The 27,242-nt window shown below is 49.1% G+C and overlaps 1 protein-coding gene across 3 annotated transcripts in view; it reads left to right on the forward strand.

Moving 5' to 3' along the window:
* The window catches only part of PRPS2 (phosphoribosyl pyrophosphate synthetase 2), a 36,174-nt gene extending 15,350 nt beyond the window's left edge, over positions 1–20,824 (forward strand). Inside the window, exons 3-8 of one of the 3 annotated variants that reach the window (XM_045995316.1) lie at positions 9,148–9,246; positions 9,965–10,089; positions 15,141–15,314; positions 16,204–16,363; positions 18,439–18,564; positions 20,385–20,824. In XM_045995316.1, the coding sequence (XP_045851272.1) occupies positions 9,148–9,246; positions 9,965–10,089; positions 15,141–15,314; positions 16,204–16,363; positions 18,439–18,531 (651 nt within the window). In that variant the 3' untranslated portion in view covers positions 18,532–18,564; positions 20,385–20,824. Of the gene's footprint in view, positions 1–9,147; positions 9,247–9,964; positions 10,090–15,140; positions 15,315–16,203; positions 16,364–18,438 lie in introns of all 3 variants that reach the window. The other 2 variants (XM_045995315.1, XM_045995314.1) reach the window with 2 other exon arrangements.
* Positions 20,825–27,242: the final 6,418 nt, after the last annotated feature.

Consider the following 27,242-nt stretch of genomic DNA (forward strand, 5'->3'; position numbering starts at 1 on the left):
GAGAGCACAAGTGGAGTAAAGGGTAGAGGGAGAGGCAGATTCCCCGCTGAGCAGGGAGCCCAGTGCGGGGCTCCATCCCCGGACTCCAGGATCATGACCTGAGCCAAAGGCAGGTGCTTAACTGACTAAGCCATCCAGGTGTCCCAAAGTCGGGGTCTTTTTTATCCCAAAGGCAGCATGGAACAGAACAGAGAGTTAAACAGTGAAAACATGAATTACAGTTTGTAGTTAGTTGAAAAGTGTAAAAAAAAATAGAATATTTTCCCAAAATTTCACTTTCTGGAAACAGCTACCGTTAACATTTTGGGGTGTTCTCATTCCTTGTGGGTTGGAAAAAATGTGTGCATGTGTGTGTGTTACATATGTGTTACTAACCTTAGAACTAACCTTAGAACTGCCAGTTATTTTACCAGCAAAAGGTAGGCTTATTTGAGAATTTAAAAAAAGCGTCGGCAGATCTGAAGGACGAAGGAGAGGGCACTTGAAGAAGCAAAGGGGGAAGTTAGGAGGGCTGTTAGGAGCTAAAAGGCCATTGGAGGAAACTGGGAGTTTGAAGCTATTATAGTGGCTTTCCATCAGCGGAGCTGTTGCCAGGAATGAGGAAAATGTTTCTTCCTCCTGCTGGAGTAGCCAAGTAGTAGAGTCATGTCCACACTGCTGGAGTAGCCAAGTAGTAGAGTCATGTCCACACGCAAGGCCACGTTTCCCTCTTCCTGTTGGGTCTGCAATTGACTAGGAGTGGAAGGGCGTGAGAGCTCCCCCTCCTGGAACCTCCTGACTCCGTTTTAGTGAGAATTGCCTCACGAATGTTCTTATTTCCCCCTTCTGATCAACAGCTTTCCTTGGAAGTGTCACTGATCAGCAGTCAGGTTCTTTATATGTAGTGGTTTTCTGTCTCTCGGTGCCAGTGAGGACCTTTCCCGGTTGTCGCGTCTCACGTGGGAGGGAAAGCGCAGCAGTTGGAAAGTGTTTAAGCCACAGCGAATCCCAGGAGCCTTAGAAGAGACTAAGGCGCAGGCATCTCCCCTCGGAAGTCTGTCTGTTCTCCGGACTGTGAGCATGGAGCCCGCGTCGCCTTGCTGGGCATGTCCTTTCTGCAAAAGATGGAGAGACAACACCCAGTCCAAACCAATAGGACAGAACCAACTGTATGTTCTCAACCAGAACCCTAGGTCTGAAAATATTTATTGGCTCTTACTTGGATTTAGGGAAGAAAGGTTTCTCTCTCTGAAGGTCACCGGAGTCACCTTTGCCTCCTGAAATGGCTAGGGGATAAAATAGCGACTAGTGCGAGAGCGCGGTGCACGGAATAACCCAGCGCGTTTGGGAAGCCACGGTACACAGAGAAACGTGAAGCAGTAGTCAAAACAGACCCTTTTGACAAGGACATTTTAAAACAGAGTTATCTCAAAAACGCTATTTAGAACCACGTTTGTTACCACTAATAGTCTGTAAAGTTGCTAGTTCAGAAACTATGAATTTGGATAAGAATCCAGGGCCCATTCCTAGTTGAGATAAAAGAAAGACTTGTGAATTCAGAACCTTGTGGCCCTTCGGAAACGCTCACAGGGTCCTAATGGGGCTGTTCCTGTTTGAAAAGGTTTCCCCCTTTCGGCAAGAGATTGGGCAATGCAAATCAAGGGTGTTTTCTTGCCACCAAAGAGATAGAAGCAGCGACCGTGAGGAAGAAGGTCTACAGGCCCGGTCCGGAGAGCTGGGGAAGGCGGTCTCTCCAGGTGTTTTGTGTTTCAGTTCCGGGGATCTTGACTCTCAGGTCCTTCAAGGGCGAACAGGTCCGGTCAGGGGGCGGTGTTTGGTTTAGAGGGACCACGTGGATCCAGGAGTCTGTTCTCAAGTTGGGCGGCACAGGGCTCGGTGAGCCGTTCCCGATTGGGGCCTTTCCAGCGAGGCTAAAGGATCTTTTTGGAGGTGTCCTTTTCAAGAGACAAATTCTCCAGGTTGTGAAGGGTGATGACGTAAGACTGTTTGCGCATTCTGCTGGGAATGCGCAGTGAAGGCTTGGCTCTACCAGAGAATGGTGATTTTTTTTTTTTTTTTTTTTAAACAGAAGCAACTAGACCTTTATGATACTGAAGAGTTCTCTTTGCATCAGGTGTGGGTCCAAAGAGGCAGGGCCAAATGCACAGTCGTCCTGGGACTATCTCCAAGTGCGAGAGTGCTTGAGTTCCAAAAGCAGGAAGGTCTGTGATCTAGAAGGACTCACGGCCATGCCTTTGGCCCAGGCATTTGGACTGTACACATTTTGCCACTTGAGTCTTAACGGTGTCCTTAGTGCATTCAAGCAGCCCTGAGGATTAAGGACGATGTGGAAAACATTTATGTGAAGCTAGCCACGGTGCCTAGACTTGGAGAAGCACCTGACCAGTAAAGCAGGGACCCCAGTCACTGTGTAGTTCAAGAGGGATTCCCCGGGAAGGAAATCATTTTCTCTGCTGGAATTTTAGCCACAGCACTGGCGTATTTACAGGGGAAGCTTCAGTCCAGTGAGAAAACTGACAAACCATGATGAAAACATGCTTGTATCCATGAAGTCTAGTTTCCAAACCTCCAGTGGTCCGTTGGGCAGTTTAATTTGCCAGGCACATTAAGATGCAGTGTGGAGAGGTTTCCCAGGATTGTATTTTGGCCAAGTGGAGCAGGCAAAGTAGACATTTTCTCGGTCTTTGTAAAATTTCCCGTCAATATTGGTTCACGAACGCTCTCATTCTGTCAGTAGACCCAGGTTTAATGCGTGTACAGTTGGAAGTAGTGGGAATAGTGGAATTTCTGGTAGGACCAGATGGTTATTTGGTCTAAACCTGAGCTCGCTTTCTTTATCAAAGCAACAGTTACTAGATTTCCAGTATTTTTTCTGGGGCTAATTGTTGCACACCTCTGGTCAATTTTTCTAATTTGTCCTTTGAAAGAACATCCCCCCCTTTGGGACACACCAGGGCTCTGGCTGTCATTCTCCTTGAGAAGAGCGTTTTTTGGTGGAAGTATCAGCAAGGTCAAGTCAAGGACCAGACAGTCCTTGAGTCTGGACTGTCTGGGAACTTTCAGAGCCAGAGCTGCCGGCAAAAGCACGGCACCCAATAAATTTTGGACACGGGAGCCATGTTTAATATTGTCCCCATTGGAAGTAAGGAGACCCGGTTGCTGCCGTAACATTCCAGAGTCTTGAGCTACCCCAGAGGCACGCGGACTGTCCATATAGGTGTATGTGGTTCTGCCTTTGGCGAAAATAGAAGCTTGAGTGTATAACCCAGCCCTGTTGTAGCGGAAGTAGCTAAAGGTAAAGGGGACAAGCCTGGGTGACTTCAGAGGGAGTGGGAGGGCTGGTTGCCAGTCTGCGTGGGTCAGAGGAGTCTCCTGGGAATTGTCGGGGGGCAGTAGAAGGCGGTCTGCAGCGTGAGGCAGTGTGAGGGGGTTCGTCAGCGGAAGGGGGGAGGCTGGCAGAGTTAGGGCCATCGCGGTGAGAAAGAGTGACTCTTGGAGGAACAGGGAGTAGGAGGGCGTCCCTGGGGTGAGGCGCCTGGTTGCCTGGAACAGGAGGATGGTTCGTGGGACCCGTGTGACTTACATCTGCAGTGGCCTTATCCGTGAGGGCAGTGGCAGGAGCAGCTCTGAGGCCAAGGGCAGATCCCTGAGGAGCCACTGGTTGCTGGCCGGGTCACCCTCTGGCCTGATGTTTGTGGGTGAGTGCTCGGGGGCATTCCCTAAGCTCTTGTATACGAAGAGGAAAAAGGCAGGTTGGTGATTAGGATGTCTAGGGGGCAGGGGCTTTTGTTAGACTTTGCTTTCAAGCCCCAAAGCCTGTGTCATGCCCCTATTTCCCAATAATAGGGTTGGGTTTGTCAGGCTTGAGTAAAGGGCATAGGGTCTGGGCGGGGAGAGAGAGGTTTGGAATCCCAATTTCCACAAGAGCCAGCCAGTCTGAGAAAGCCTCGAAACTGCCTCTTAGTTCTAGGTTCTGGGACATTTTAGGTTCCCTCAGAGTCTGCCCAGATCCAGTTCTGGTTTGTGTTCTGAGATCACGGACTCTAAATACCAAACCGGAGTTTGGACAGTTTCTCTTTGGAGACTTTGATGTCCCTTTAAGGCCAAAAGTTTTAGCAGGTGTGTGGTGTCGTCTGTGATGAGGCTTGAGAAGGGGGACAGAAGCAAACTGCATATTGTGACCTGCCGAAAACTGTGGATCCTCCCAACCCGCTTTTAAGGTTTGGGAAAAGTTAGGAAGGGCTCTGTGTAGCCCTAGGGCATCACTGGCCAGGTGCATTGCCTTCCTTCCCGAGGGGTAAAGATAGTGGCTGTCCTTATCAACCGGGGCACTGTGAAATGCACCACATAGGTCAGTTACAGTGAAGCATTTGCTTTCGGCGGGAATGGGTGTCAGTCAAAGTGCCATCAGAGACAGCATAAAAAAGATGCCGACGGGTCATTTATTTCCCCCAGTTGGCTATTTTGGTCACTACTGTCAAATTCTAGAATTATTTTCCTCTTTTCCGAGAGAGCAGCTTCCGGCATATTTTTCTAAGAAATCTGGGCCCAGTCAATGAATAGGCGCAGAGGAGCCAGGGAAGAAAGCGGGCGCATCTCTTAAAGGGCCTGGACAGATGGGAGCAGGTTCAGAGACAGGAGCCTGTCGGGACCGATCAGAGGCCCCCGACTCTATGAGCCATTTCAGTACTCCGAGGTGGGGCCTGCTTTATAGCCACGGTGTCAGTGAGGGCAGACACAGACTTACCCCAACCTGGAGAGTAGTTTCTGCAGGCTGCTTAGAGGGAGGATTGGGAAAAGCCCCTGTAGTTTCCTGTAGCCCCGTTGTCGAGAGCAACATAGAGTCACTCATGTCAAGCAGGGGCCCAGGACACCCACCTTGAGGACCCTGGAGACTCTGATAACTCCTAGGGGGTATGAGTAGCGGACCTCCTTTGCTTCTGCGTGTTATGGTTTCTGGGGTTTCAGCTGATGCTGGGCTTGGTGATATCTTGTGGCTACAGTGCCCTGAACTGCTTGTGTCATTGCTTGACATGAGTGACTCCATCTTGCTCTCTACCCCTGTCTTTGGGAAGTAGGACGTTGTAAGATGCCTGAAGCTCTTATATTTGTAACAGTCTTTTCCCAATGTCCTGGTTCTTTGAAATAATAGCAGAAACTACTCTTGCGGTTTTGTTTAGGGGCCTTCATTTGCTGGAGCTAAACATCAAAAATTTTAGCCATCTGTCTTTCCCTTAGGTGCGTTATCTAGGGTGCGAGCAAGCTGGTTTGCCAGGTTACTCATCTGAAGTGGATGCAGTTTCTCATCCCATCCTCGTCCTTTTAACTAAAAGGGAAGTTGGTGTAGTCATTAATCAGCATAGAGTTAAATGTTACCTCCACGGATTCACCATCCAAACGAAGACCAGAATTTTCTTTAAAGACAGTTTGGAGTTGATTGTAATAATCATGAACAGATTTCATCAAGCTTTGTGTGTAAGCCTGAATTTTGTTCCAATCAACAGGCTTATGAAAAGCCATTATAATTGTTCAGTGGAGATTTCCAGTGAGTTTTCTAGCATCTTGCCAAAAGGTAGGGTCTGGTTCTAAATCCTGCTCAGGATTTTCACATTGGGCTAATTTCATCTGGTGTTCGGCCTGGCCCTCACCAACAAGCATGTGCACTAGTTGATAAAAATCTGAGAAACCAGGGTGGTAAGTTGGAATAACTATGTTAAATTCTTCGGCTAACGTCTGGGGTCCCAGTCATTTCAGGAAACTCTTAAACCATGGCTGGAAGTTCAGCCTTACTTCAGATAATGTAAGAAACTTAAGGGTCTGTTTAGACCCTCAGAAGACTTAACATTAAATGGGCACTTCTTAACTGGTTCTGGAGAGGAGAGAGTGGAAGAGCTTCTGAGGAAGGGAAGGTTTGGCCAAAGGATTAGAAGGAGAGGACAGGAGATGAGAGGGAACAGAGACCCCGGAAGAAGATGGCGTCCAGGGGGCGGGGCCTGAACAAGGTGGCTGCCTTGGACCTGGGGGCAGGGTGAAGAGGCCTCAGAAGCCGGTTTTTCTTTTTAATCGTTTGCCTCATTTAGTGTATAAAGTGTATCTCGGAAAGAGGCAATTTCAGATTCCTGATAGTGTTTCGAAGCCTCCAAAATACCAATTAAAATAGAAATCCCATTCAGTTTGAGAACCGTGGCTGTTGTCCTGTTCAACTTGGAGAAAATTAAGTTCGGAGAGATTGACAGTTCCCCATAATGGCCATTGAAGTTCTAAATGGCTTCTGGTTAAGCCAGTCCATTTATTTATAAATGTACATGTGGAGGGACCATAGTTTTTAAACATAAAACCAGCTGGAGTCCCAGTGGGGCGGGGGGGGGGGGGCGGCATGCCTTCAGAGCGTTTTGATGACTGGGTCCTGTTTCTTAGAGGTTTTTCTGGAACAGCCTGGTCCAGAAGGAACCAGATGAAAGGCCAGCACAGTTCCAATAGGAACAGTCCGACTTTGAAAAGGAATCGGACTGAAGGCCAGCCTGGTTCTGCGAGAGGACTTTCGCTGCCTCCATTCTAGCCTGAGTCTGTACTTTCTAATTAAGTTTCCCTTGCCAGCTTATCTCCTCCCGCAGGCCAAAGACCCTGAGGGCACGGCAGCCCCTGAGAGGAACCGAAATTACCCCCTTGAGCAGTGGGCTGCTCCTGGCAGGCGAGCCCCCCCCCCCCCCGCAGTTGACCCCAAGGCAAATGATGGATTGATCTGACTTTCACTGCCCACCTGCCTGTCCCCACATAACCTTTTTCCACATTTTCCTTATATACACCCAGACCTTTATCTGGCACTTCAGAGACCATCTTGGAGACCCTGGTCCCGCTGTCTTCCGGGGGGAAATAAGTTCCTGTCCTGTTCCACCACCACTCCTTTCTCCGCCTCTGGATCTTGTTGGCCGCCGGTAGCCAAAGCTGGTTTATGTGCGACCCCTGGGACCCCAGCTACGGTTTCATTAGGAACAGCCCCGTTCCTGACAGGAAGCAAACCGGAAGCGTGCACAGTTCCATCAGGAACAGTCTGAATTGTCCTGAAGGTTAAAGGAGCAGTCAGAGATACAGACAAAAACAGAAAACCCCAAAACCGAGGGCTTACACAGATCCCAGGTAAAGCCCGGAGAGCTTAGACACAAGGCATGAAGCTCAAAATCCTAGGAGAAAGCTTCCCTGAAAACCCCAGGATCGTAGATAAGGCAGTGAGCCCCAACAGCTCCGGGGGTACCGCACCTGTTTGCTCACCAGCCCCAGGGCCTCTCCGGGTCGCATGTGATCACCAAGTAATGCAGATCTTGAAAATAGACTGCCGGTTACTTTACCAGCAACTGACAGGTTGATGGGGAATGGAAGAATTGCAAACAAACAAGGTGTGGCAAGACTGTAGGCAAGGCTGAGGACAGCAGGGAGAGGTAGGCTTTTGAAGGAGAGAAGGGGAAGGTTGGGAGGGCGGTTAGGAACTAAAAGTCTCTCGGAGGAACCTGGGAGTTCAAAGTGTGGTGGCTTCTCACTGGCTGAGCTGTTCCCTGGGGCCCACGAAAGCACTTCTTCCTCCTGCTGGAAAGGTAGAGTAGTATCCCTACGCAAGGTCAAGGACGCCTCTTCCTCTTGGGTCTGCAGTGAACTAGGAGTTGGGAGGGCATGAGAACTCCCCCTCCCGAAACCGCCAGACTCCCACTAGTGAGGGTTCCCATTGCTAATGTTCACAGTAGATTATAAAGCAATAGGTTTCTATTTGTTTTTTTTTGTTTGTTTTCTTTTTTGTTTGTTTTTTATTTTTTTTAAAGACTTTATTTATTCATTGGACAGACAGAAATCACAAGTAGACAGAAAGGCAGGCAGAGAGAGAGGAAGGGAAGCAGGCTCCTTGCCGTGCAGAGAGCCCAATGCGGGGCTCGATCTCAGGACCCCGGGATCACGACCCGAGCCGAAGGCAGAGGCTTTAACCCACTGAGCCCCCCAGGCGCCCCTGTTTGTTTGTTTTTTTATCAAGTATGGTGTGTTAAGAGAAGATACAAATGATCCCGTAACATTATGGCGTAATTCCTTCCTGTGTACGTTTTTACATGAATATACGCATGTATTTAATAGGGATCTTGTTATTTCTTACTATTGTGAATGAAATGTCTTTTGTTTCACTTTCGAGATGCAATTGGCAACATTCTGTGAGTCTGAATGAAATCTTTTCAGCTTATATGTATATATTTTTGGGTTGGTGTACGAGAATATTACTGTTTAGAGTACAATACTGACCTCTTTTCCCAGGTTTCATCTATGTCTGTGTAGTCTCTTAATTTTTTTTTTTTTTTGAGGTAGACCGTTACTGTCCAGGGTTTATGATGTAGAAACGAAAGCTGCAGAGAAGTTAGGTAATGTTAAAGAGGAGACAGCGTCAATAAGTCACCTCGTATCCCTTCTTGAAACACCGAATTCTTATTCCTGGTACAGTGTTCTTTCTTCAGTCTGGTTTTTGTTTAATTTGTGATGGCACACGCTTCTAGCCGCGGCACAGCAGCTCTTCCTGAGGAGGGGCTGGCCTCTGCATCCCTTCCCAGCATCCCCCTCCCCACCACCCCATCCCCCCACCCCCGGTCTCGGACCAGTGCCCGCGGCTACACTGGGCTTCTTTCAATCCCTGGATGTGACCTGTTGGCCTCAGTGATGTCACACCTGCTGCTCTTTCTGGAACACTGGTCTCCTCTCTGCTGACCACACCTTAAAAGCAGTTTCCTTAAAGCGGCCTCTCATGACCTGTCTCTTTAAACTCAGTTCCCTTCATGCTCTCCTCTCTCTGGGACCTCTTGTTCCTCACCCTCGTCACTCTGCGTAATACAGACGGCGATGTTATGTGTGTGTGTTTGGTTTGCTTCCTGGATGTTTGTTCTTTCTACCCGGCGTCAAGCACATTGTCTTGCAACAATATATGGAAATAGTAAATGTTGGGCAAATAAAATGGAACGACTATCTTTGGTTAATAATGTAATTTTCTTGTTATTAATAATAATTTGAAGTATTAAAGTTTAAATTTAATTTAAGTTAAATTAAATGACTTAGGTTAATTTTATTAATGGTATCTCTTCCCTTCTCTTTTCCTGTTATAAAATCTGTTTCTTTATTTTTTAGAGTCGTGCTCCGATTTCGGCGAAACTAGTGGCCAACATGCTCTCAGTCGCCGGGGCCGATCACATCATCACCATGGACCTGCATGCCTCTCAGATCCAGGTTCTAGCATTTTCTTTCTCGCCCTTGGTTGTGACCAGGGGCTTAATGGGAGTGGTTAAATCCTAACTGCGTTAAGTTAAATTGTTTTCGAAGTGGGTAACGTGACCCGTGTTTGAGTTTGTATGTGGTTGCTGTCTTGGATTTTCACCTTTACTGGGCTTGGAAACAGAGTTTACAGATGCTTCTGCTGTCTGCCACCAGTGCGTCCAAACAGCTGTGGAGGACAGGGAATGGCTTCTTGGTAGTAAACTTTATAATTCCATCTCCATTTCTCGACGGTACTTAGAATGGCCAAGTGGCCATGTATGTGTTTTTGACCTCCTTCCTAACTTAGTTCCTTCATGTATAAAACAGGCCCTGTTACACGGCACCTACTTGGTGATACGATGCGGAGAAGCATTTGACTTTCAGTAAGGTGCTTAAGACACAACAGACCTCTTTTCCCCCGTTCCCCTGCAGAGCCATTCTCCCAGTGCTTAGAATACAGGCAGTCCTAAGAGACTAGAACATGTCTGCAAAGATAATGGATTGGACTGACCTAGGGGCCTGGAACATACCTGTCTTTTGATTTAATTCTATTAAAATTCAGAAAAGGGAGTCTGTTGAAAAGGCTTCTTTTGAATAGAAAATTCGAATTTTACATAATGAAAGAGGGTGTCTTGTAAAAAAAACAAAACCCCAAAACACTCTGCAGCGTGACACTGACTTCTCCCCTTAGGGATTCTTTGACATCCCGGTGGATAATTTGTACGCGGAGCCCGCGGTCCTGCAGTGGATTCGAGAGAACATTGCCGAGTGGAGGAACTGTATCATCGTTTCACCTGACGCCGGGGGAGCCAAAAGGTAGCCCAAATGCACAGGGGTTTTTCTTTTTGTTCTTTTTTTATTTTAATGCGTTAACTAAAGAAGCATATTTTAAATTACCTGATGCTCTATCGTGTAAATGGACGAGAACGGGGACTGCAGCCTTCGCCCACAGAGTAGAGGCGGTTGTCTAGGTTAGCATGTCATCGTTCACGCAAGAAACACAAGCATGTGCTTGTTTCCAGTGGACGTGTTTTACTCGAGGCATTACTTTAATTTTTTTCTGATGATAAGAGCAATGAGCCTAACTGGAAAAGAAGGTTTTCATTAACAGTGCAACAGACTAAGCCAGTCCTTCCTACTACAAACCCCTGACAGGGAAAGCCAAAATAGAACAGAGCTTTCAAAAAGAAATCTGTGTCCGCAGAGCACAAGAAAAGGGGGGCAAAGATCCAGAGCCGAGAAATAAAGAAGAGCTGAAAACCCTGCTTCCGAGGCCTGGGTCGGGTATGAGATTCAGGAAGAGGCTGCTGTTTTGGTGTTAACTGCCCACACAGAGGTCTCTAGAACAGTCACCGGCCTCTAAGATGACTGACTTGGACAGAAACTGACATGGTACCAGGAGCATCAGACTGCGGGCGCCCGGACTAGCGCCAGGAAGCCGTGCCGAGCCGCCCGTCTGGCGGGCTTCGCGGACTTGGGAGTGAAAGAGCCGTCAGTACGGAGAGTTCAGAATGCAGGGTGAGGACGGTAGAAAAGGGCTTCCATACGGGCCGGACGCCTGCGGACTCCGCGTGATCGTGTAGACCTGGGCAGCGGCCATCTGGGAAGGGAAGACGGGGTGCCGTGGCGCTTTAGTGCCCAGGTGTAGGGGTCTCCGTCAGGAAGGGAGAGGGACAAGAGACCTCTGGCTGTCGGTCGAGCGCAGACACAGAGAAGCTGATAGATGGGCCGGGAGAGTATCCAGTGACTGTCGGGCTTCGGGATGTCTTCAAAATGCAGCTGCCTCTTTGGCCCCCCTGTCTGCCTGTAGCCTGGCTGAGGGGCTTAGAATCGAACTTAAAAGCTCAGGAGTAGCCCAGAAAGCTGTCACTGAGCCCACGCAGGGAAGCGGAGGTCCTGATTCTTGTAAGAGTCCCGATGAGCCTAAGCGCTGAGCTGCCCTCTGGACGGCTTGCTGGGGACGAAGAGTTGGGGCCTGGTCCCGTACAGCGGCAGGAAGTGGCTGTTGCCAGGAAGGAGACACAAGTGCATCAAAGGCAGTAGCACAAACTTGGGAGGCAAAGACCCGAGCCGGGCAGTGGCAAAACCCTCACCCGGGACCTCCAGGTCAAAGCGCGGAGTGTCATCTGTCTGTCCGTCTGTTGGAAATGCTTGCCATTCACTTGGACACTTTAGTAAGTCACGCGGTGGACTCTGCGTTCAGATACGGTGACTCCAGGGGCCCGATTGAGGGGCGGAGGCGGACGAGCAGGCCAGAGGTAGGTGAGCCCGAGACGGTGCTTGTTAGTGACGGTGCTCGTGAGAGTGATTCACATCCGACCCTGCCGTTCCGCAGCTCCGCGGATTCGGCACCGTCCCGTCCCGGAGCTGTGCCTGCAGCAGCGCGGCCCCGTTCCTGGACGTTCTCCTCGCCACAGAGCAGACCTGTGCCCGCTAGCCAGGCGCTCCCTGTCCCCCGGCCGCCGCTGCTCTCCTTCCCGTCTCTGCGGACCTCGCGTGTGCACGGCTCGTGCAATACGCGGTCCCTCGATTTTAAGCAGGAAAAACTGCTCCAGCAGCTAATAAGCCAAAAGAACAATAGATGCTACAGACTCTTGTTGCCTTTGCTTTTTCTATCCCGACCCTGTTTTTTTAATATATAGTCTCAGCCTACACGTCCTGTTCGCAGAACTTCAAATTGGGTCATGTTCCCCATCTCCCTCTTTAGACACCTCCGTTCTTCCCAGCGTCAGAATTCTATTGTTCAGACACTTCCCCCTTTTTAGTTCACACGGGTGGTACTCTGCCGCACGCACCTCTTCCCTGTGCTTTTTAAGAACCATCCTCGTTCTGTCTTAGCCGTGATTCCGCAGCTATGCGGTAAATCCACTCCCTTGCTCTTTACGGCTGAGCGATAATTCCACGGTACGCGTACATCCGGACTCGTTGACCGAGTCCCCTCGTTCCTCACCAGGACGTCCTGTGGTGTGTACTCCTAAGCACGGCCCCGCAGCACTGGCCTGATTGCGTCTGGAGGATGTTTGCACACGTGAGCTAGTCCTAGAAGGGCAGTTGCCCAGTCCTAGGGCAAGAGCCATTTTGGTTTGCATGAACAGGAACAAAATTGGGTCTTTTGGAAAAGGTAGACGGGTTGACCATCCCAAGCATGAATGCCAGTGACTTTCTCCCCAGGCCTGCTGCCATAGCAGTTGGGCGGACGTTTTTACTTTATGAACCAGACAGTGATGGCGTGGTATCTTTTCCTGTTTATTCTGGTTGCTGCGGACAAGGTCCGGCATCCTCTCCGGCATGTCTTTTCCGTTAGGGCCTGGCCATGCCTTTGCCTGCTGTCATGTTGGCTAGAGGCCTTTTCCTTTGGATCATTAGGAGTTTATTTGCTTTTTTTTTTTTTTAAATGATTTTATTTATTCGACAGCACAAGCAGGGGGAGCAGTAGGGAGAGGGAGAAGCAGACTCCCCGCTGAGCGGACAGCCTGACACGGGGCTCGATCCCAGGACCCTGAGATCATGACCTGACCCAAAGGCAGATGCTTAACCGACTGAGTCGCCCACGTTAGAACTTCTGGGAAGACAGGAGGCTGTGCCTTTGTTCCGTGCCGGTGTAGTGCGGATACTTCCCCAAGTTCTTCGTTTCTTTGTGTGTTTTTATGCTCTGCAGGACTTTTGGAACATTTCTTCTGTTGTCATTTATCTCTTCGTGTTCTGGCTTCTGGGTTGAGGAAGGGTTCACCCATATCTCAATTTTTCTTCCATGATTTCATCTATTTCAAGACAAATTGCCTTTTTCCTCTTTAATGTTCCTATTTTTCTTCCATCTTATAGTTGTTTTGGATTCAAGAGTGAAGAATCCAGCTTTTTCTCCCCCCAGCCATCTAGTTGTTCCAAAACTATTTATTAAATAATCTATCTTTTCCCTTTTGATTTGAAACACCATCTTATATACCAAATTCCCCCATCTACTTGCCAACCCTTGTGTGTGTGTGTGTGTGTGTGTGTGGTGTTTTTTTTTTTAAGATTTATTTATTTGGCAGGGGTGGGGGAGGGGAGGGACAGAGGAAGACAGAGAAAAGAGAATCCTAAGCTGACTCCCCAGGAGTAGGATCCTGAGATGGTGACCTGAGCCAAAACCCAGAGTCAGATGCTTTAACCAGCTGAGCCACCCAGGCACCCCAGGCCTTGATTTTAAAAGTGCAGAATCAGGGGCGCCTGGGTGGCTCAGTGGGTTAAGCCTCTGCATTCGGCTCAAGTCATGATCTCAGGGTCCTGGGATTGAGCACTGCATCGGGCTCTCTGCTCAGCAGGGAGCCTGCTTCTACCTCTCTCTCTCTCTCTGCCTATTGTTCTGCCTACCTGTGATCTCTCTCTCTGTCAAATAAATAAATAAAATCTTAAAAAAAAATAAAAGTGCAGAATCAGCTAACCAGAGTTAGTGGCCAGCGCTGAGATGTTTTCCAGATCCCCTTCAAGGCTGTCCCACTCAGCCACCCCGCTCCCTTTGCCAGCAAAGCCAAGCTTTTTAGGAGCGGCTCTTGCGGATTTTATTGCCACCTTCTTTCCTTTTCCGCACAGTTTCTGCTACACGTCATTAGCTTCTTCCTCTTCTGGGGTAAGCTGTTCCCCAACCGACAGAACCGCTGCACAGGTGCCCCGTGATACATGCAGTGGACATGGTCAATGGCATCTTTGCTCCATGCAATGAAAGTCATCTCACCAAAGAAGATGGGTATCAGACCCCTTGGAACCCGCTGCCTTAGTTAAAAGCTTTGAAGCTCGACTTGCTGCAGGTAAAAGGATTGCCACAAGAGGGCACTCTTGGGTAGTCTCTGAAGCTCAGTAGGGCTGACTGCTGAAGGGAAAGTGAACCCTTAGAAGGCGGCTCACCCTTTGTGTAAACATGCAACTTAGGCTGGGAACTTGGTGAAACGGATTCAGATTGAACTTTTATTGTTTTCTTCTGGAAACCATGGAAACACACGTTGAGAAGAAATGGCAAGGAAACTATATTTTGTTCCAGGTTTTTCTGGGTAAGATCCTGAGTGATAGCCTGGGTCACCATCGTTTGGTAGGAACATATATTGAGTCTCGTGTACGTGGGAGAGAAGAGTTGTGGCCAGATGCCACGGGTGCACCGAGACGTCTGGCCTGCCCCCTTCTCCCTCTGTGGCCAGCCCAGCCCTTTCTGAGTGGGCGACTTCGGAGCGTTTGCCGCAGATGAGCAGAGAAACCCACGGTTTACTAGTCCCAAGGCCTCTGGTGCAGGGAAGCCTATTCTCCTTCGCTGTCGTGTTATGTGGATTTGCGAGCCAGGACTTTTGTCCCCACTGGCTATGCCACAAACTGAGCGAGTTGCGGTTTCTAAATAACTTGATTGGAATTGTCTCTTGGTGATCTTTTTTTCCTTATTGATTTTTCATATACACTGTATGTTCATGCTGTTAAACATACAACTGTTTCCTTATGCTTCTTTTTTACGTTTTTATTTAAATTCCGGCTGGCTAACATGCGGCGTCACATTAGTTTCGGGTGGATAGCATGGTGATTCAACACGTGTCTCTGATTTTTTTAAAAAGTCGCACGAACACTAACAGGAGGCGTATGGATTTCTCAGTCCGTGGTTTTAGCCAGTTTTATCCAGGCGCCCAGCAGTCGTCACCGGCTGCCACGAACGCAAGGCCACGTCAGTACAAGTCTCTCCCCATGGCTTGCTTACTGCGCATCCCAGGCCAGGCCTGGCTTTCCAAGTGAGACCCGATGACCTCACTGTCTTGAGTGTGGTCGGTTAACTGCCTTCCCGGAATACAGCGCTGAACGACAAGAGCTTCTTCATAATGACAAGATTTGACACGTCTCTCTGTGTCTTCGAACAGGGTCACCTCCATCGCAGACAGGCTGAACGTGGAATTTGCCTTGATTCACAAAGAGAGGAAGAAAGCGAACGAAGTGGACCGGATGGTTCTGGTGGGTGACGTGAAGGACCGCGTGGCCATCCTCGTGGACGACATGGCTGACACATGTGGCACCATCTGCCACGCCGCGGACAAGTATGTGGGATGGTGTGGGCAAGCGCGAGGGCATCTCCTTAGGAAGGGAGAAATGGCAGCTTTTAAAAGTCGGGCCGGTGTTTCCAAATCATCACTGGCTGCTTGCAGAAGGTCTTCCAGACCAAAGGACAGTCTAGGTCCATTTCTTTTTTCTTGGTAGGAAAAAACCCCATGGACCCTTATGGCCTGGTTTCCACTTTCAAGGATGAGCTTTCTGTGTATTTAAAATAAAGAGTCAAAAAAATAAATAAAGGGTCAGAGAAGGTGCTTCCCCTAAAACAGCACAGAAGGAGAGAGGCCATCTTGCGGGCTCCTTCCGGCCTTTTCTTCCTTCTGTTCGGCCTTCCCTCGAGCCTCCTCAGCCCCAGGCTCCAGGAGGATTGAAGGATTGAGAGCGGGGCTGTGGGGAGTGGGAGCCGCCACCCCACCAGGCGCGGCCGCGGATCGCCTGGGAAAGGGCCGGCCTGACTTGAGACGTGCGGGGGCAGACCGTGCCCACCAGGTTTCCAACATAGTATGAAACAAAAAACACGCAAACTGTGTCACTAATTGTTCTGTACTGACTGTAGCTCAAAATGATGACAGTGTATCTTTCTTAGTTTAACCCTGTGCTTCTCACCCAAGGGCCATTTTGGTCCCCTGGAGACATTTGACAGCATCTGGAAACGTTTTTTGGTTGTCACCAGTGAGGAGGAGGGGGAGGCCAGGGATGCTGCTCAGGAAAGAATTACAGAGGCCCAAGGCCAAGGTTGACACAAAGAGTTTTGCCACTGCATACCTCAAAAGATTCTCTTTAGGTTAATAAATGCGAGAGAAATTGCTTTTCTGATTTTTTTTTTTTCCTATGGAACACACTCTTTTTTTTTTCCCCCCTTCTTCTGTTTTGCAGGCTGCTCTCGGCCGGAGCCACCAAAGTTTATGCTATCCTGACACACGGGATCTTCTCAGGGCCGGCTATTTCCCGAATAAATAATGCCGCCTTTGAGGCTGTTGTCGTCACAAACACCATTCCTCAAGAGGACAAAATGAGACACTGTCCCAAGATTCAGGTACTCCTATATGGCAGGCAGAACCAAGCAGCGCAGAATATCCGTCCAATCCTGAAAACAGCCCCAAGTCCTCCATGGGGGCCTGTGGCCTCTCCTAACCAGGGCGCAACTCCCGCTGGGTCCGAGCGACGCTGGGGCCAGCGGACGTCCAAGTTAGAAACAGTAAGCCGATCAGACCACACCAGGAAAGCAGTTGAAAACAGGCCAGGCTAAAGCTGAACAGCGCGACCATATGCCCCAGGAGTTCACTTCTGGCTCTGTACCCCTAGACTTGAAAACAGGTGTGTGGATGGAAGCTTTCGCACGCCTGTCCATAGCAGTGCTATTTGCAGTAGCCAGAAGGTGGAAGCGCCCAGGAGTCCTTCCACAGGCGAGTAGACCGCCAAGGTGGGGTCCAGCCAATGGAGCATCACTCAGCCTTCAAGAGGTGAACTTGAAAACACGGTGCTCAGCGCAGGCGGCGGGCCGCAGGAGAACGGGTGGTGTACGATCCCCCCTTTTTTTTTTTAAAGATTTTATTTATTTATTTGACAGAGAGAGATCACAAGTAGATAGAGAGGCAGGCAGAGAGAGAGAGAGAGAGAGAGAGGGAAGCAGACTCCCTGGTGAGCAGAGAGCCCGATGTGGGACTCGATCCCAGGACCCCGAGATCATGACCTGAGCCGAAGGCAGCGGCTTAACCCACTGAGCCACCCAGGTGCCCCGATCCCCCTTCTCTGCGGGGCCCAGAGCAGTCCAGTCGAGAGACGGAAACGAGAGTGGTGGTCGCCAGGGGCTGGGGGGTAATGGGGGGGGAGCTGGCGCTTGATGCGGACAAAGGAGCCGGCTGGGATGCTGGAAACCTTTTGGAAATGGGCACCAGCGATTGGCCGCACAGCACTGAGAATGCGGTTAATGGCACTGAATGGCGGGGTGAACGGCAATTCTCACATTATGGACATGTTCCCACAATTTTTTTTTAAATGGAGGGGGAAAAAGCAGGTGGTGCTAAGGATATTTAGAGCTTTGCCCCTTCCTGACTTGGGAGGCCGCTGGAGAGTTGGTGGTAATCAGATTGTACCGACGGCCTGGAACTGTGCCGAAGGGATTTGAGCCCCCGTTTTGGCTCTATGGTGTGGGGAACCTTGGCGAGTCATTTCATCGCTAAAAGCCTGTGTTGTCACCAGCAGAGCAAGAAGGTGGAGCCAGGTGACCGGCTTCGTGATTTTTTTTTTTTTTTTTATTTGACAGACAAGAGATCACAAATAGGCAGAGGGGCAGGCAGAGAGAGAGAAAGGAGGAAGCAGACTCCCTGTTGAGCAGGGAGCCTGACGCGGGGCTCGATCCCAGGATGCTGGGACCATGACCTGAGCTGAAGGCAGAGGCCTTAACCCACTGAGCCACCCAGGCATCCCTACTTCGTGATTTCTGACCCGTCCAGTGGCAGCAAGGTTCATTTGGCACGGGGCGGGGCGCAGCATTGGAAAATGGTCAGAATAGCTTTGTCTTTGATTTTCCTCCCTGACTGACAGTAGTTGCGAATCTGCAAACTACAGCCCCCGGGCCCAGTCTGGCCCACCACATGGTTTTGTAAATAAAGTTTTATTGGAACATAGACGCACTCATTCGTCGATGTATTGTCCGTGGCTGTTCTCACTACAGTGGCTGAGTTGAGCCTGGCCCGCCAAGCTGAAAATACTACCCCTGGGCCTTCCCCGAAAACCTAGTGTGCTGACCCCTGAGTGACGTGATCTTAAGTGACACGATCACTGTGTTTTTGGAAACCGAGAGAGAGGAAAAGCCTTCCATGTCATGATTGAGTAGAATTAAACCAGAGACACCCCAAGAAAAGGACGTCTCTGGCTAACAGGGACGCCGAGAAAAGCCTTTGAGTGTGCGCACTGGAACTCTCGCTTCCCCAGTCCCACGCATGTTGGTAACTTGAAGATCGAGGCAGGTGCGGCCGGAGGGGGCGGTTGGTGCTCGCACATCTCTGTGTGCTGGAGAAATCGTTTCTGGGCTCTGTGGCTTCTACGTGTTTCGCTAAATACGACTGACGTGTCCCACTGTGTCTCCCCTTTTCTGTTGGCCTGCAGGTTATTGATATCTCGATGATCTTGGCAGAGGCGATCCGGAGAACACACAACGGTGAATCCGTGTCCTACCTGTTCAGCCATGTGCCGCTCTAGACCCCGGATGGAGAGCGCGGGGCCGGCCCACTTGTGCGTGCTCGCCTGACTTCTTAGTTTTAGGACTCAGCAATTCTAGGATATAACGCAAAAGCATCCCATCTTGTATCCTCCAAGACGCATTGTTTCCCCCCTTCTCAAGCTCAAGACCATTCCTTTCCAGTTTGGCGGGGGAGGGTGGTGGTTGTTTGATCCTCGTTAGTGAACTGTTGTTAATGAGATACGTTTCATCATCCCGACTTGTCCCGACAGGTGACCCTCTTCTTTGTTTTGCCAGTACTTTGAGGCCACAACTTTCAAGTATGGAATTCTACCGCCGAAGTTCAGAGTTTATGTATTTCGAGGTTGCCCAAGGCAACTTCAGATTAAAGCCTTCTGTGTAAATAAGGATAATGCCTATGGACATTGGGGTGAAACCCTGTATACAGAATTAGCCTTTTACTTCCGAGGGAACCTTAGAAAATTGATAATACCCTGAGTTTGGTTTTACTTTATTTTTTTCTTTTTAGTAACCAGGATTCAATTAAACCATTATGGTTATTCTTAATTTGACCAGAATTTAAGCAGCCCAAGATGGCCACTGACATATTTACTTTCTGATGAACATGAGACAGCAGAGTCAATCCGTATTTTTTTTTATTGCCCCTTCTGAAAAACACATGATAACTGTCACCTGAAATGTCATGTTCTAAAATTCCAGAATTATGTGCAGCGGTAAATCTGATTGAGAAAGTGTCAAGATAGACCCTTCAGGCTCACTGGGGCTACTCACGCTGTGCTCTTCCTGTCCCGCCATCCTGTTTTATGGCCTCTTGTTAGTTCCAGCTTTTACTTTGCCTTTTTTCCAATAATTTCACATTGTGGGTTGCCGCCAAAACCAAGACTCCCCTAAGTCTCCTCAGATTTACTGGTCTGTTCATTGTTTTTGACATAATAAAAAGGTGAATTTCTGTTGAGTACCACCAAATGCATATTTAAATATAACCTCCTTTGTTTTAATATTCTTTTGCCTTTTGTAATCAGGAGTAGCAAGTCTACTAGACTACTGATGATTTTAACTAAAACCGTTCCATGAAGAACATGGGTAGGCGAGGCCTACAGAGAAAGTAGAGATAAGGAAGCGTTCATTGTTTTGTGATGGTAACGTTCCAATGGTGGCCCAAGAGCGATGGTGGAGGCGAAGCTTGCTTTATCCACACGTGGCCCTTGACAGCATCCTCCTTGGTGAGGTGCCTCCCCACGTGTGGCAGAAGAGAGATCGGCCTGCATGGACAGAGCCTGGGAATAATAACCGCCCCTCTTCTGCTGAATCTTAAAACTCGAAGAGAGGAAATTGATCTAAATTTTGCAGGTGGCAAAACCAAATCCAGAAGTCAGTAACGGACTTGAACAGCAATCCTTAAGGTTTCAAACTTCACTACAGCAAAGGTCGAGGTCAAAAAAATGTCGTTTGGGTCATTGCAGAGATGAACGTCTTGCTGTTTCTTAAAATGAATTTTGAGGAAAGTGGTAGTCCAGTCTGGTAGAGTTGGCCGTGCAATGTGGATTGACTCTTTCTAGGCAGAGTTGACTTGATAATGTAAAGAGCCTCCTTAGATGTATGTAATTTTTAGTTTTGATAAATGAGGAATATCTATTTCTTGGAACTTCTATGCCTAGACCAGTGAAAATGTAGTTACAAACAGGCACACATAGACAGCCTTGGCATACACGCGTAGACACATTAACGTGACTGAAAAAAGTTGATTTAAATGTGATCCTTTTCTCTGAAGTATAAGAGCTAGTTTCAGAATAATCTTCAGATAAAAATTTGCATGATCACGATGGAATTAACAACTGCCTCTCTCTTTTAGTCTCACTTTTTTGTTTTTCAGGTAGTTCTGATATATTAACTAATTCGACTAGACTTGGCTACACACAGCGGCAACGTAGACCCCCTCGACTATGTGATGGTTTCAGTTCAAGAAAGACGATGAAGGGGGCCTCAGGAGCGGCCCCATCCCCCGACTCGCTAGCCCTTGCTGCTTGTGTGCGAACCTTAAGCGAAACCACCAGATCTCTCAGTTGGGTCCGACTCACGTGTGTGGGGCCGAGCGGGGGAGCCGCAGAAATACACATGCCCCAGAGCTGCTTGCGCTCTGGCCAAAAGTGTGTTAATCCACGTGCAGGTGGCCCTGTTAGAACTTGCTTCTGTTCGGATGCAGTGCTTACATGGGTTTAGGATATAGGATTTTAAGGTCGTCGAACACTGTACTAACACATTTCAATAAAATCGTGCTACTTCTTTCTGTTATAGTTTGTGTCCTCATTGCAAAGTGCTGCGTTTTGATGGGGCTCCTGAACGTGTTGGCCACTTCCTGGTGCTAGCCCGGCGTATAAAATGACAGAGAAGCCAGAAGTTCATTGAAGTCAGCTTTTCTCCACGGTGAAGGTATTTCGGGACTTGACGAGCAGCCTTCCTTGTCCCAAAGTTGATAATTCTCGATGTTGCCTATAAAAGTCAGAAATGGCACAATGCACTTACACGTTAAAGTAGTAACAGTCAGCCCGAGAAGATCACCGTTTAAGACCCAAGGTGATGGAATGTACTAGAAGGGAGGAAGAAAATGAAGGAGAGGTGGGATCCCAAAATGTCACCAACTTGACAATTACACCTAGTAGTGCTGTCTCACCCCTTCCCAAGTGTTTCATTTCATCTGGGCGTGCCCGTAGCCAATCTGCCGGCTGACCTACAGGGTGGACAGGCTGAGTGGCAAAGGGAAAGCAAATACGAGGGGGCAGAGGGCCGAATTGGGCTGAGGAGATCCAAAAGGGCTCTGTGAAGGGACCGCCAGTGTAGATGAGGATTTGTGGTGAATGTTCCACAGCCGATGGCTGTATTCCCTCTGTGACCAGAGCGGGACAGCACAGGGCATTTGTATGACGTGCTTGAGTGAGGATGGCCTGTGAAGACAGAAGTTAAGGGCTGAAGCGTGTCACCGTATAGTTCGTGTAGAGTGTGCGAAGTCAACGGGATCCTTCCTTTTTGTTAGGAATCTTCACCTTCCTGATTTATTTCCCTGTAGCCTGAGAACACCCCCTCCACCTTGTCCCTGTCCTTGCTTTCCAGAGCTGTGCTACGATTGCTTTGTTTTACTGTAGCCTCTGAACTGTTTTCGCCCCTGGAAAGCAAAGCGCACGATGCTCAGAAGCGGGTTTCACCACTCAGTGCAGTCAAAACAGCAACGAAAGCTCTTTGGGAGGGTTGCTTCATGCCTCGTGCCTCAGTTTCCATAGATGGGAAATGGGAGAACAGGACCTCTATCGGGCGATGATGAGGATTGAATGAGATCTCCGTGCGGCGCTGAGAACGGAGTGTTTTGTACACTAATCTCACCTTTTAGAGCAGGCATCTTAAGTCTTCCCTCTGAAACGATAAGTAGATGTGAAGCAGCAACACTTTCATGCATTTTCGAGATGTTAAGCTGCGTGCGCGTGTGCTAGTCACAAGCACCAGCCCCTCACCTGGAGGCACATAGTCCTGGCGTGTGACCGTCTCCATCCACGGCCCCGTTTGGTGGCAACAAATGATCATGTGTTGGAAATCCGTCCAGTGGCTGTAGAGGTGGCGGGGAAGAATGGCCTACAGTAACTGATGTTCTCTTTTGGTTGCATTTACACCAGTGAATCCTTAGCTGGGGGGGAAGATACAAACCGCCTTACCGTTTATACCGGGTACCGCTTTTGGTTGGTTTTGTGCTGGGATGGAGAATCAAATCGGATTGTTGTGAATGGCCTCGATTGATCATGGTCACGGTCTCTGTTGCTGGCTTTGGCAATCTTGCTGCATAATCAGAGGTACGGGAACACTTGATTCCAGTGACCTTGCGGGCTCCAGCCTTGGCAGCCAGCATACAGAGGATCCCTGTGCCTAAGCCCACATCTGGCACTACCTTGTCCTTGAAGAGGTACAGGTTGTGAAACATGGAGTTTCTGTACCTGCGGGTGTGGGCCTTATCTTCCAGCATCTGGTGAATGCTGAGGTGAGCACAGGAATGAAGTAATCGTTCTTAGACTTTGTATCCTTGACTTTGGGCTTCTCGCTGCTTTCTGCTTGGCCACGGGAGACCTCCATGATGCGGTTTGTGGCCTCGGCCGCACCTGCTCCTTGTCGTCCCCTCTGCCCCAGTTCACACTGTTCTAATGGCAGAGTCCCACGGCCAAAAGGAAAACCAGCACAAGTCATTTTACATTTTATTTTTTTTACATTTTGAAAGAGCAATAAAAAGAGACCGGCAAAGCGAAAGACTGGCATGCTGTGGACAGTGTCCTAAATGGGGAGCGTGGCGATCTAGAGCCTGGTTCCTGATAGGCCACTAGCAAGCTGTGTGACCTTGGGAAAATGTCTACACCACTCTGAGTCTGAGTATCTGCCAAAATGAGAGGGCAGATGATTGCTGAAGTGCCCTGGGATAGGGGTTTTCATAGGCTATGCTATGTATTGTAGATTTAGTGGGAATAGCTAGTAACTGAAGGCTGTGGTTCCCAAGAGGCAAAGAAGATTACTTCCCCATCAGGCAAACCACTTGTTTTGGCTGGCCGGGAACTTTCTCAATTTTAGTGCCATAAACTTTGTACCCCCAAGAAGCCCCTCCGTTCTGAGCAAACCAGCATGCTTGGTCACCCCCATTCTGTCTTCTAAGGTAGATGGTTCTGGATCCCCAGTGCTTGCCTCAGCCGAGGAATCCCACAAGCGTGGCTCTGATTTTGTGCCAGTTGCAACAAAAAGCAGGCTCTATCACAAGCCCGGCTCGGTGCCAGTGACCTGTGATGTCACGGTTATTACAAAATACCTTGTCAAGTCACTATAGAAGCCAAAGAGTTGTAGTCACAAATAGAGGAAGAGAAAGGGAGGCGCTTCTAGAAAATGCATTTGAGACCTGGTGGGATGGCCAGTCCTTGGCACAGCTGCTTCCAATCCCCTAAGTGGTCTTTAGAGACCCCGGGACACAGTCCAAGGAAAAGGCAGGGTGTCCCGAAGGTTCATTTTGGTGTATATTTGCCATAGACTGAACTCACGAAGTGCCACTGACATGTGCTCATCTGACCAACGAACGGACCCTAAATTTGTCTAAGCCCCAGAATGTCCTCTGGGCCCAGCGCTACTGAAGAGTCTCCTAGTACTGCAAAGGGGACAGACCCCCGTCCTCAGCAACGGTGTGCTCATTTCCCCGCTGACTGCGTTCAGAGCCTTCGAAAGACAACGCTGGGTGAAGACAAAATTCACAGACAAGGTCCTACGAGTTAAAGAGTGTGTGGGGAAAACCCAGATGGCACAAGAAGGCCAGTTTTTGATGAGTCACTAATTCCTTCCTGCTTTGTGTCGGTGCAGTCACGAACGCGGTTCTGCCTCTGGTCGTTTGAAGCTGTTGTGTTGTATGCACACAGGTTCGGCACTGTAGCCGATCTGAGAAATGCACCTGCTTCCATGGGTTTTGATTGGACACGATCGTTTATTTGGGGCCAAGGCCACCAAAGCGGGGAGTGGTCCAAAAGAGCTGATCACAATGCTTTCTCCCCCTCCCCGTTTGTTGCTGTATCCTGCTTTGGTTTTGTGCACGTTTGATGGTGTAAAAAAAGGGAGGGGGGGCGCTTGGGTGGCTCAGTGGGTTAAGCCTCTGCCTTTGGCTTAGGCCATGGTCTTGGGATCCTGGAATCGAGCCCCGCATCGGGCTCTCTGCTCAGCGGGGAGCCTGCTTCCCTCTCTCTCTGCCTGCCTCTCTGCCTGCTTGTGATCTCTCTCTGTCAAATAAATAAATAAAATCTTTAAAAAAAACACAAAAAACCGCCTTTAAGATGCTTTATTGTTTTAATAGCCATTTCTGCTGCGCTGCTTCTTTTCCTAAGTTCTAACTTTTTCCTAAGCTTACTAGCTTCTTCTGTTGATCACATACTTTTCCCACAGCCAGTTTTATCCCCCAAGAAGGGCCTCAGGGTCCCTGACAGAGGCATTTCAGAATGGAGGAACGGGGGCAGGGAAGACCAGAGGTGAGGAAGGAAAACGGAGGGAGGGGGACATGGGGGGTTGCTGAGGGAAGGGGAGGGAAGCTGGACAAGGTGCTGAGGACCAGCCTTTCCCTGGGTTCAGATGCCTCTCCTCATCTGAGGGACAGATCTCCTCTGCTCCCTCCTTTTTGTCCCTCTGTCCCTGTGGCGGTTTTCTTTCCCCAGGAGAATTACGTCAGGGTTTCTCCACCTCAGAGCACTACTGGTGTTTTGGGCTGGATCATGCCGTGAACTCTACCCAAGAGACGTAAGTAGTAATGCCCCCCCAAGCCCCCACCGCGCACACACACACACATTTGTAACAACAGAAAGCATGTCTCCAGGCATCGCCACGTGTTCGGGGAGCGGGAGGAGTGCAAACTTGCCCCTGGTCGAGAACCACTGACGGATTCCAACCAGGACCTTCTTCCTTCATCCTCTTTCCTGACATTCATTCAAGCCAGAATTCCAAAGTAGATCCATCCTGGCTTCGGGACCAGTTTCAAGTAAAAAAAGCATTCTGGAACAAAGCGAATAAGGCCATGGTGATCATCGATCACGTAAGCAAATGAAGCAGCATTGTTTCGGCAGGACGTGAAATTGACACCGAAATAATCACAGAATCCATTTGACGCAGGGCTGCGCACCTGGATCCCTACGTCTGGCGGGAGTCAGGTGAGATTTCAGTAAGTCGCTAAGTCATTCGTTTTCTCAGTTTCCCCTAGGAATGGTTCCAGCCGCAGGACGGGTCACCAGGGGTGGGGTTTTTTCAGTTTTGTTTTAATCAAGAAACTGAGGAAACAGCGACCTTCAAAGAGGTGACTGAATTTTAGTCTGACTCCAAGTGACCTCCGGAGAGCAGTTTTTGGTGCATCGGGCAAGTGGTGGGTTTCCCGGCCCTTTGGTGATTTTTCGCCCTGCTGTGAGAGGCCGGCATGAAGACTACTGGTCATGCCGAAGGCCATCGAACTCCTGTGCGTGGACACGGCCACATGTCTCCATGCTTAAACCACAGAGCCTGTCACCTCTCTTGTGAAATGTCACGGAATTGATCAGAGTCTGGAATGAGATGGAACATTCGAGACCAAATGAGTCCCCTCTCATTTTACAGGCAAGGAAACTAAGGCTCAACGGGATGAAGAGATGGGCTCAGTAAGGCCACGCAGGTCCTTAGAAGAAACAGGACCTCTCGCCGCTGTGACGCAGAGGAGATGTTTACTGAAACGCAGGCCACCTCTGATGACTAACCACTGTGTCACGAAGGAGCACTTTATCATGAAGCCTCAGAGCAGCAAGGAAAAGCACAAATTATGCTGTGCTAGCCGCCGTCAACCTGAATGCTTCCGTCCGTAGATTTGGTTGTTCACCTTCCTTCTTGCAGAACGTCTTCATTGAACTCCCTGCCTTTGCCTGGTCCTGTCTCAGCATCATACCAACATGGGGAGATTCCAGATAGCGGCCCTGGGTCATGGATGGTTTTCAGATCATGGTAATTTTGTAGGACAGTGGTTCTCCAAGTGTGGTCCTGGACAAGCAACATCTCCATCCCCGGGGACCTCGGGATAAAGGCCAATTTTTTGACCCCATCCAGCCATATTGTATCAGAAACTCTGGGTAGAGGGGTGTGCATGCATGGGGGGGCAGCCATGGGGGTTCAGTACACCAAAGTTTGAGAACTACTCTGCAAGGCCAAGTTTTCTAGGATGGCAGCTGGCAAACTTGGCACATTGGAACCACCTGAAGAACTTCAAAACACGCTGGTCAAAACAAAATTGATAAAAAAAATGCGTCATCATGTGTGGTGGTGGAGGTTAAGTAGACTCCCTGTGGTGATCATTTCTCAGTATATACAAATACCACATCATCACGTTGTACATCTAAAACTAACATAATGTCATGTCAATCACATCTCAATTTTAAGAAACAATGACATGGGGGCACCTGGGTAGCTTCGTTGGTTAAGCGTCTGCCTTTCGCTCAGGTCATGATCTCAGGGTCCTGGAAGCCACCCAGCCCTGTGTCGGGCTCCCTGCTCAGCGGGGAGTCTGCTGTGCCCTCTGCCTGCCACTCCCCCTGCTTGTGTGCTCTCTCTCTCTCTGACAAAGAAAAAAAAAATCTTTTTGAAAAACAAAACAACAACAAAAACAAAACCAGTGAAGTCGTTGCTTGGCCCTTGCCGACGTAGTGATCCCCGTGTGTCATGGAGGGGAGGATCCCCACCTGCTTTAATAAACGTGCTTCTGCCTCTGGTAAGTCAGTCACAGCTCATTGTCCATCATTGGAACTCTTGTATTTGACTCAGAAGTTAGGCCTGCTTCGTAGACATTTGGGGAGAACAACGGTTTTCGACTTATTTGACGATTCAGAAGTTCGGGGTGTCTGTGTCACCTTAACTGTCGTTGCCAGATACTTAGTTTCTTGCGGTATTTGAGTTGCTTCTAATGCTTTTATTTTATTTTATTTTATTTTTTAAGATTTTATTTATTTATTCATTCGAGAGAGCATGAGAGAGAGCATGAGTGGGGAGGAAGGGGCAGAGGGAGCTCCCCGCTGAGCAGGGAGCCCGATGCGGGGCTCAATCCCAGGACCCTGGGACCATGACCGGAGCCGAAGTCACACGTTTAACCTACGGCGTCACCTAGATGCCCCTCCAAGGTTTTGATCTTATGAAGAGAAAAAGACAATGT

Source organism: Meles meles, chromosome X, assembly GCF_922984935.1.
Source record: "Meles meles chromosome X, mMelMel3.1 paternal haplotype, whole genome shotgun sequence".
Classification (NCBI taxonomy): Eukaryota; Metazoa; Chordata; class Mammalia; order Carnivora; family Mustelidae; genus Meles; species Meles meles.